Genomic DNA, 10,076 nt, shown 5'->3' on the forward strand with positions numbered 1-10,076 from the left:
TAGGATGATGTGGATGAGCGATCGTGGTCGGAGACCGAGAGCTGGTGTGCGGAACGTGCTGGTAATGTCGTGTTCCGAGCTGGTAGTTTGCCGCTGCTTACCTTGACGATATATTGTTGATCTTGTCGAGGTTGAGGTGATGGTGAAGGCACTGTTCCGGTAACAGAGGTATTCTCGGCCTGGATGAGCGAGCAATGACAGCGCAGGATGGATCATCGCACTCTGCTGTCAGCAAATCCGCGCGAGGCTTGATCTAGGCACTTTACCTGCCATTTAGTGAATATATAATGCATCACGTGTACCTCGGCCGAACAAAAATACAGTTTGTGCGGAGATGACGGTCTCACATATCTTTTTCCCGTGCCGAAAAAAATACACGTCACAGAATCACGAAGAGGACTCGTGACTTCTCCATGTCGGATGGCGTGCTGCCCACATTCACGTTTGAGCCCTAGTAAAGTGTACTCGCAACCGCGTGTATGCCGCGTGTTCTCGATGATGAGCACGATAACAGCCAGCCCCGATGTGGTTTGCGGACCATGAAACTCCTGAAGCAACGCCATCCTGTCGGCGTGTCGCCAAATCGGGAGGTCCTTACTGTGATCAAGGCTTGGAATTGCAGCATGAAACTGGTCGCCACGCGAAAGACTTGCTTGCAGCTGACAAGCGAGGGTGGGGTGATGAAAGAAGCCGTGTTCTCCACTGAGGGGTGAAAACGTTTGAAGCGAGCTACGAAGGATGTATCCACATGGTACGGACATTTGGGCTGTGCTCGCCGTACAAACCTTGGGCATCGGAATGCAAGGTGCTGTTCCGCGTGCTTGCGAAAGAATGGGCCGCTGGCTGCTGGCTTCTGTCTGTTGACCGCCGGCCTTCAAGGTAGTTCAAGTCCAATCTCGGTCGATGTCGATGTCGCTCGTACAATCGTGCCTTCGTCAACACACGCAACGATTGCGACCACCACGGAGTTGCGAGAACGACCACACGGTATCTGATACAATGAAGCAGTTCGATGGTAAGCTCTGCTTCTTGCTATGCCGTGTAGGACCGTGCGTTTTGCATTATTGTCTCGTCATTGCAAGTGAATGGTCGTGTCCCGGTTCAAGTACTTATGTCGGCGCGCACATAACTTTCATGGTATTTGTTGATGTCAGCATCCTGTTATCGTTCCGATCAGAACTGTGCGACGAACGAGGCGCCGACGTGGAAACATGACGTGCGATTCGTGATTGTCTGGAATTCTGTTGGCCAATATTCACGATTCACGATTGTTCTGTGGTAAAAGTTGGCAGGCTCCTGGCAGTTGCTATTCACGAATGGACGCTAGCGGCACATGATGAATTCAGGAATGGAATTCACGATTACTGTAAAGAGTTATGAACAGTCGTGAAGAGCGAGACATGAGAACCGCGGAGTGAAGCGTGATTCTCTGGTACGAGGTGCAAAGACCGGCCATTTTCAGGGACACAGCTTGAGCAATTCACGATTCGGCAGAGCGAGGGCAGCGTGCAGCACCGAGTTGCATGTTATGTCGGAACATCGGGCCGCGGCCTATCGAAGAACTTGGCAGTCGTGAGTAGCTCGGGCATATGTCGTGAGTTAAGTAAGTGAAATCACAAATTGATCACCTCTGTCGTTGCACCGCCTCGCCAACCTTTTCGAACACCCACTAAGTTGAACCAACTGAGACAGCGCTTTCCCACCCAGCTTGAGTTTCAGGGTCGGTTAAACAATCGTGAATCACGAATGCCGTACCTGACTTAACTTGTTCACGATTCTTTCCGTGCTTGCGCCTCGCATGTCATCATCACAACAGTTGTGAGTGAGCAGACCATTCACGATTGTTGTACAGATGTCTTCCCCTTACACCATGCTGCACTGAGAGCGTTGTTCCTGATGCATCAAAGTTCGCACCGTCTCGCCAAGCTTGCTGTGTTGGCAGTGAATTATCTCTTGGTTACGTTTGTACCGTGTGAGGATCGGTAATTGTACATTGCCATGTCAATGCAAGCACATACAAGTCGTGAAGAGAGGCTGCCTTGTGTCTGCACACGCTTCGGGTGTAAACTTTCCCTACAGTAACGCGCGTCGGAAGGTCCACGGTCCACGGTCCACGGTCCACGGTCCACAGCCCACAGTTGTGAGTGAGTGTGAATTTGTGTTGAATCGGATTAGCAGAGCCCTACCGCCTTTTCTTGCTCACCACCATCCTCGCCATCCAGCCCACAGCTGTTGCTCCCTCCTCCTCACCGCCGCCCTCCCCCAGAGCCTGTGGTACGTATCTCTTTATCGACTAGACACTTGCTGGGCTTGTTCTCGACGAGCTCGACGTCCGACGTCCGACGTCCGACTTTGGCATCTGCTCATAGAGCGTTTAGATTACCGCCTGCACACCCTGTCTACAGCCAAATGCCATTGCGCCTCCTTTAGTCGGATATCGACCTTGTATGTCGGACTGATGTTCGGCTACCGATCGTCGCTTCGTCGCTCGTTTCTTTTGAACATCATCACTCAAGGTTGATTTAGAAAGGGTTCGCGGCAAAGTGATAACCGGTAGGCGAAGCCATACATGCTGTGCAGATCCTGCGCCACTGTAGCTTATCTGCGATTCTGCGAGATCGCTCTGCTCAGCATTCAAGGCGGCTCTCGCTACGATTGCAAGGTCGGCTAGGAGGAAAACGTATCGGTCGTTTGGCGTAGCACCATAGGCCACGTGTCGCTCATGATCCTGCCGATACATTTTGGCCAGTCTTTCTAATGACCACTCAAAAAGATGGTCAGACTTGTCGTGTCTCGCACTTCCTCGTCTTAGCACTGGCCGTCAACAACACTAATCACATGAAAGCTGGGCGCTGTTGAGTTCTTTCACTATAGCCATCTTCTCCAGGGCCGTTCACTGACCCCTTCATCCTTTGGTTGCGTTGACTTCACTCACGCTGCGCTCATCGCCCTGTTTCCTGCTCAACAGCCTAGTCCGCTTGAGTCTTACTCGCGAAACAGCCTGCTCGTATCCTCCTCATTTCTCCCCTCTCACCGCCTTTCATCCCGTCGACGACTTTGCTTCACCCCAAACCTATCTCGACGCCATCCGCACCTGGGCCGTCCGATTCGAAGCTCTCCTTTCCCACCCCATCGAACCGGGCTCTTTTTTGCCACACACTCCTCTTTGCTGAGAAAGGTACGAGATTCCACGCGCGCCTCTGGTCGCTGCACAAGACATCCTGCTACTTTCTCATCTTTGCCATCATTTCACATAGATAGCGACTGGCTGCCATCGCGCCTCCTATCTCTTCATCTCCGCTCCACCACCGCAACCCTTGTCCTTTCTACCTTCATCTGTATCGCACGCCATGCAATCGACCAACGCAGTCAAAGTGGAGGGCCAAACTCCCACCGCTCCCGCCTTTCAACGCCCCTCAGGAAGCGGCGGAGGCAACAAGAAGGGCACAAGCGCCGAGCGCCGAGCCACCCACAATGCGATCGAGCGAGCTCGTCGAGAGTCGCTTAACGGCCGCTTCCTTCAGCTTGCAGCCTCGCTACCCGCCATCTCTGACGTGCGACGTCCCTCCAAGTCGCTGATTGTCAATAAGTCTCTGGACTTTGTTGCCGACGCTATGAACCGAGAGGCGATGTACCGGCTCAGGATCGACAACATGCGCCAGGAGAACATGCAGCTGCGTCAACAGCTCAATAAATTCCTTTCACAGGCAGGCCTCGAGACGCTTCCTCAGCCTCCTGTCGATGAATTGCCTATTCCCATGGCTGAGATGGGCAATAAGAAGCACCAGTCCTCTTCTGGTCACCTTGCCGATGTGTACGATCTAGACGACGACGACGGAGCATTTGGTCCTGGAAGTGATGAAGGCGGCAAGAACAGCCCAACTTCGTCTTGCTCGGTCGCTTCGAGTATGCGCGGCTCGCTCTCCACCTCACTTCCTTCTGGCATTAGCGGTTTCACTCCGATCGCACCGACCGGTATCTACAGTCAACCGCCCAGCTTCCTGTCAGCTCCCGTCAACTCTACAGCTGCCAGCAGCACTTCGCCGGGCGATTCGTCCGCCTCTGGCGATGTCGCTTTGGGAGACCGCACAGGCAATTTTGAAGATGCAGGCGGTAATTGGGCGCAGTCGGCTACTTTTGACGGCAATGGCGCTGGCTCTGCGCAGCAGCTGACTTATGCTGGGCTTGCCTTCTCATCCTCCAGCGGTCATCACGGTTTGTACGCTGCTTCGCGTCCTGACTTGAACGGAACGCATCCATTTACTTCCGGTATTCAGTTGGGTCTGCAAGGCGTTGCCACCGATTCCAATGCCTCTGACGTCTCTGGAGTGCTTGGTCAGAATGGACAGGCTCCGATGTTCTCACTGAATGAGAATAACTACATGCATCTGCGCAACGCACAACAGCTTCAGCAACAGCATCAGCTCCAGTTGCAGCTTCAACTTCAGCAACAGCAGCAGCAGCAGTTTGCCAACTCGACTGCTTTCAACGCGTCGCATTTTTTTGATCGAGCGCCGCTGCAGCCGGCTAGCTTCATGACTGCAGTGTGAGCGCGCTTCCTCGACGGCATCTCTTCTCAAACAGGACATTGTGACACCAACTTGCGTCCATGCTCGTTACGATGTCCGTAGCTGACGACGCACCGCAACCAAAGTTAGCCTGTTGCGGAGCAGTCAACGACTGTTTTACCCTCTTTTCTGTCTATTTTGTGCCACGCAACCAGCTTGTGCACACAAGATGTTGGCTTTTTTTGGCTTTCTTATTTTGCCCAGTCGTGAGTCTCAGGAGACTGCTCGGCTCTCGTTCTCACTTTCCTTTGATTCTGCTTGAAGTGGTCGACTGGCTTGATTGCCGGACCGAATCAAAGCTGTTTGTCATCATTCCGCCACGGCCATCACTATTCGTGTAATGTATTTTGTCGAAAGTATCGTTTCGCTCTGTTGCTTGATCCTCGCTTGCCATTCGTGTTTCGTTTGTCAATCCACCAAATCGTACCCAGCTGAAGTGAGTTGACTTTGGCTGTTGATGCAGCCTCGCAGGGGCTGTTTACCACGTGCTCTTTCGGATTGGTTACATGAAGGTGAAAGACATCTTGGATTGATGAGGTGTACGAGCAATCGTGAATCAGTAACGATCCATGTGCCACGATGATTTCGCTGTGGAAAAAGAAGGTCGAGTCAGAGCAAGTCAACCAACCAATCGTGAATCTTGAATCAACCAGGTTGCAAGCTAGCACCACTTGAATCACGAATCGCTCTGCAGAAAGAATTCACGATTGTGAATCCATCTGAATCGTGAATACAAACGAAGAGATGCGTTTTGTAATGGGTAGGTAATAGTTGAGAAATCTGATGAGACTTGCAAGAGTTGCAGATAGAGATGAGCCGTCAAACTGATAAGAAACTGGCGAACCAGCTGGGAACGCATGCAACTAATTCACGATTGGCTGGCTGCCAAGAAAGCATGCGCCTTGAGTTGCGCCTGGTCGCGAGGGCCAAGGGATTCGGGTTTTGCTCCGATCAAAACTCACACTCGTGACTCACTCGCTCACTCACTCACTCGCTCACTCACTCACTCGCTTACTCACTCACTTACTCACTAAGTGTGTAATCTGTAACCCTTGCCGACACGAGAGAGAAGGGATCTGTGAAATTACGGTGGATCGGAAGAGAAACAATCGTGAATCGTGAATCACGAATGTAGAATGGCTCAGGCCATCTTGGTCACACCTGTCGCGCTCTCGACCCGTATCGGAGCGAATCTATCTGCTCAAAATTCGTGATTGTGGGTGAGGGGTGAGCGTGTGAGCGAGCGCGCATCTTTGTTTGCATTCGTGATTCATTCTTGATTCACGATCACGGATTTGGGCTTTGCCTGTCATATCGACTACACCTAATCTTTATTACTGTCGTCTCTGCCACCTCTCCCTTGACAACATCGTTCAATTCCTCCTCGTCACTTGTTCTCCAGTCCTTCTTCAACCACAATGGGTGTGCTTGCAGCCCAGCGATCGTCCGCTCGCGGTCTGGCTCGTGCTACCGTCGCTGCTCAGCGATGGTTGAGCACCGCTTCGGCTGCCCGCGTCGCTACCGCCTCGTCCGCCGCTTCCACTCAAGTCGAGTGCTCCAAGCCTCGTGCTGCTGCCACGCCAGCCGTTCGATCCTACTCGAGCGCCGCTGCCCGTGAGAACGCCTACGACAGGGAGACGATCACCAGGCTATTGTACTCGCTCGCCTCGCGCAAGGAGGTCGAGAGGTATCTGCGCATCTTCTCGGCTGCCGACAAGTTCGCCGTCATCAAGGTCGGTGGTGCCATCCTCACGCACCAGCTTGAGGAGCTTGCACTCAGCCTCTCGTTCCTTCACCGCATCGGTCTGTACCCCATCGTCCTGCACGGTGCTGGCCCGCAGCTCAACGAACTGTTGGAAAAGGAGGGCGTCGAGCCAGACTACATTGACGGTATCCGAATCACCGATGCCAAGACGCTGAAAGTGGCTCGTCGAATCTTCCTCGAGGAGAACATGCGTCTCGTTGAAAAGCTCGAGTCGCTCGGAAGCCGTGCTCGCCCGATCCCCATCGGCACCTTCACCGCCGAATACCTCGACAAGGACAAGTACGGTCTTGTTGGAAAGATCAACAAGGTGGACAAGGAGCCCATCGAGAGCGCAATTCGAGCGGGCTGCCTGCCCATCCTCACCTCGCTCGCCGTCACCAACGATGGACAGATCCTCAACGTCAACGCCGATGTGGCTGCCTCGGAGCTCTCCAAGACGCTCGAGCCGCTCAAGATCGTCTACCTGAACGAGAAGGGTGGTCTGTACCACGGCAAGACCAAGGAACTCATGGAGGTCATCAACCTCGACGAGGAGTACGCCGACCTGATGAAGGAGGAGTGGGTCAAGTACGGTACCAAGCTCAAGCTGCGTGAGATGAAGGAGCTGCTCGACCACCTTCCACGATCTTCGTCGGTAGCCATCATCTCGGTTGACCAGCTGCAGAAGGAGCTCTTTACGGACAGCGGTGCTGGTACGCTCATCCGACGTGGCTACAAGTTGTACCGCAAGAACAGCATCGAGGAGGTGGGTGCCGAGCGTATCCGTCAGGTCCTCAAGGAGAACGACGACGAGATCAAGGATGGTCGCAAGTCGGTGGCCGAATTCTTCTCCGAGATCTCGCAGCACCCTTACACGGTGTACGGTGACGAGCCGTTTGACTGTGTCGCCTTCGTTTCGCAGCCCGAAGGCGAAGTCGCGATCCTGCAGAAGCTCGTCACGACGCGCAACGGTGTTCTGAACGGCGTCAACGACAACATCTGGAAGCAGATCCGCAGGGACCACAAGCGTCTTGTTTGGACGTCGCGTGCTGACGATGACCAGCGAGCGTGGCACTATGAACGTGCCGACGGCTCGTTCACGCGCAACGGCCGCTCGCTCTTCTACTACGGCATCCACGACGTTGCCGAGGTGGAGAGCATCGTGCGCAACCTCGAGGAGAAGAGCCGTATCGAACGCGCTTATCTGCCGCTCAAGCCTGCCAAGCCGTCGTCGCCGAGTGGTACGCGTGCCTACTCGACCATGTCGCGACCCGGCCTCACGTCTTGGCGCATGATGGCCGGCTCTCGTCGCGGTTACGCGACCGCAGTCGAACGAAGCGCGCGAATTCCGGCGTCGACTACTGAGAAGAAGCGTGTTGCTCTGATCGGCGCTCGTGGCTACACAGGTCAGTCGCTCATCGCGCTGCTCAACAACCACCCGCACATTCAACTCTCGCACGTGTCGTCGCGCGAGTTGGCAGGTATGCCGCTCAAAGAATACACAAAGGCACACGTCAACTACACCAACATTGGCGTCGAAGATCTCAAGAAGCTCGAGCGCGGCGAGGGACCCGGTGCGCCTCCGGATGCCTACATCATGGCTCTGCCCAATGGCGTCTGCAAGCCGTTCGTAGAGGCGGTTCAGGAGGGCGGCAAGAACAAGCGCAACGGTCACGGTGTCATTGTCGATCTTTCCGCCGACTATCGCTTCCAAGACGAGTGGACCTACGGTTTGCCAGGTCAGTAGATGAGTGCATGTCTCTCACTTTGCGTGCTCGAGTGCACTAGCGCCCATGCTCAACAAGGTGAACCACATGATAGTGAGAGAGCAGACAGTCATGTCATACAGCAGATCACCGGAAGAATGAATGCAGAAGCACAATCCGAAAATGCGAGCTTGTCTTTCTCCGGTGTCTGTGGTGGCTGCGCTCGGATTGTGTCGACGTTGTTGAGCTTTTCGATAGCAGGTGAAGCGAGGCGATGATGACTGACTTTTGGTGCTTTTTGGGTTTTGCGCTTTCACAGAGATCTATGGACGTAGGCAGGTTCGTGGGTCCAAGTTGATCTCGAATCCGGGGTGTTATGCGACGAACAACCAGGCGTTGATTGCGCCGTTGCTGCCGGTGTTGGATCGTTCGGCTGGGCCTACGGTGTTTGGGGTATCTGGGTACTCGGGAGCGGGCACTAAGGCGTCCGAGACGCCTACGGGCGAGAGAAAGACGGTTCCTAAGATCAGTGCTGACGATCTTGCTGGTGGAATTCGAGCTTATGCGCTTACCGATCACATCCACGAGCGCGAAGCCACCTACCACCTCTCTCGGCTATCGGCGGATGCTGTCAAAGTCGCGTTTATCCCGCACGTCGCACCGTGGTTCCAAGGCATCATCTCGACCGTCTCGGCGCCTTTGAACCAGAAAATGTCGTCCAAGCAGATCAAACAACTCTACGCTGACTTCTTCGCCAACGAACCTCTCGTGAAAATCCAGGACCAAGTCCCCGAAATCAAGGACATCCAACTCCAACACGGCATCAAACTCGGTGGTTTCCAGGTCCACAGCGACGCCAAACGAGTCGTCGTCGTAGGCGTCATCGATAACCTCCTCAAAGGCGCCGCTACCCAGTGTCTGCAGAACCTCAACATCGCCCTTGGCTACGACGAGACTGCTGGCATCCCCCACTTGCAGTAGCTACCAACACCCGCATCCGCATCCCTTTCTCCTCTCCTCCCTTTTCATGTACGTTCCTCCTCCAGTCCTAGTCTACCTCCTCACCCCACTTGGCCAGCCGCCAATCCCATCCAATCCAATCCAATTCTATTTCCTTTGTTTCCCGAAAACAACCCTTTCTTCGACGTATCTGACCCGCTCGCATCCATCCTATCTCTCAAAAGCCTCTTCAAGGTGAAGCTCGAACTTGAGTTGTCGAAGGTAGTCGATCTCGCTCTTGCATTCGTGATTCAGATTCACGATTCACGATTGAGTATTGCATCCTTCATAAACGCTTCAGAAACGGTGAACACGATTAAATTTCAAAACCGAATCAAAAATAAACACAAACTGAGACAGAGCGCACACAGCAGAGCGACTACGTACAGGGGTGGAGGCTTGTGTCAGCTTCACGCTTCTTGCCACCCTCTCTGCTGAGTGGGGCAAGAATTCATTGAGCATCAGCACAAGTGACTAAAAAGGAGAAAATGGGGGCCGAATCAAGAGTATCCGTGGGAATGTGTTCGTTGCGTATGATCACGACAACGAAGACGGCGACGAGATGCAGGATGACGAGGAGAGAGGAGAGAGGAGAATGACAAATAAAAAGTCCGTTCAGGAGCCGACAAGAGCATTTACAAGGAGAGGAGGCCTAAATTGAGCCAAAAGCAGACGGCAACCCCAAAAGAGGCCAGCGTCACATCGTCAACGCAACCGTTTACAAGGTCGGCGCCCATGCCGAGTCGGCGAACGACTCGACGGTCTGAGCAACTACCGACCATCAGAAGCTATCAGACCTGTGCAGAAGCAATAGGTTGTTAGCTGAGGTCAGGCAGCGCTGCAGCAAATAGCAGGGTTCTACAATGACCGAGCATCGGGACCATCAAGACGAGGTACGAGACCCGGTCAAAGGAGCTCGAAAGCGAAAAACAAAAAGCAGGTGGTATCATTGAAGCGGCAGCCCAGCACGACGACACGAGAGTCATCGACAGAGGGCCGCCCGGGAATCGCATAAAGATTGACGAGAGGATTCCGACAACTGTAAGAAGAGACTGTTGC

General features: G+C 53.8%; 2 protein-coding genes across 2 annotated transcripts; both read left to right on the plus strand.

Annotated features, from left to right (window-relative positions):
- Nucleotides 1–3,350: 3,350 nt before the first annotated feature.
- UMAG_10626 (uncharacterized protein) lies at nt 3,351–4,550 on the plus strand (the record flags this gene model as incomplete). The annotated part of the gene is made up of 1 exon (XM_011389057.1): nt 3,351–4,550. The coding sequence occupies one exon, from the start codon at nt 3,351–3,353 to the stop codon at nt 4,548–4,550; it is 1,200 nt and encodes a 399-aa protein (XP_011387359.1).
- Nucleotides 4,551–5,986: 1,436 nt separating this feature from the next.
- On the plus strand, nt 5,987–8,999 carry UMAG_00945 (putative n-acetyl-gamma-glutamyl-phosphate reductase; the record flags this gene model as incomplete). The annotated part of the gene is made up of 2 exons (XM_011388642.1): nt 5,987–8,051; nt 8,338–8,999. The coding sequence occupies 2 exons, from the start codon at nt 5,987–5,989 to the stop codon at nt 8,997–8,999; spliced, it is 2,727 nt and encodes a 908-aa protein (XP_011386944.1).
- Nucleotides 9,000–10,076: the final 1,077 nt, after the last annotated feature.

The sequence above is a fragment of the Mycosarcoma maydis genome, chromosome 2 (assembly GCF_000328475.2).
Source record: "Mycosarcoma maydis chromosome 2, whole genome shotgun sequence".
Lineage (NCBI taxonomy): Eukaryota > Fungi > Basidiomycota > Ustilaginomycetes > Ustilaginales > Mycosarcoma > Mycosarcoma maydis.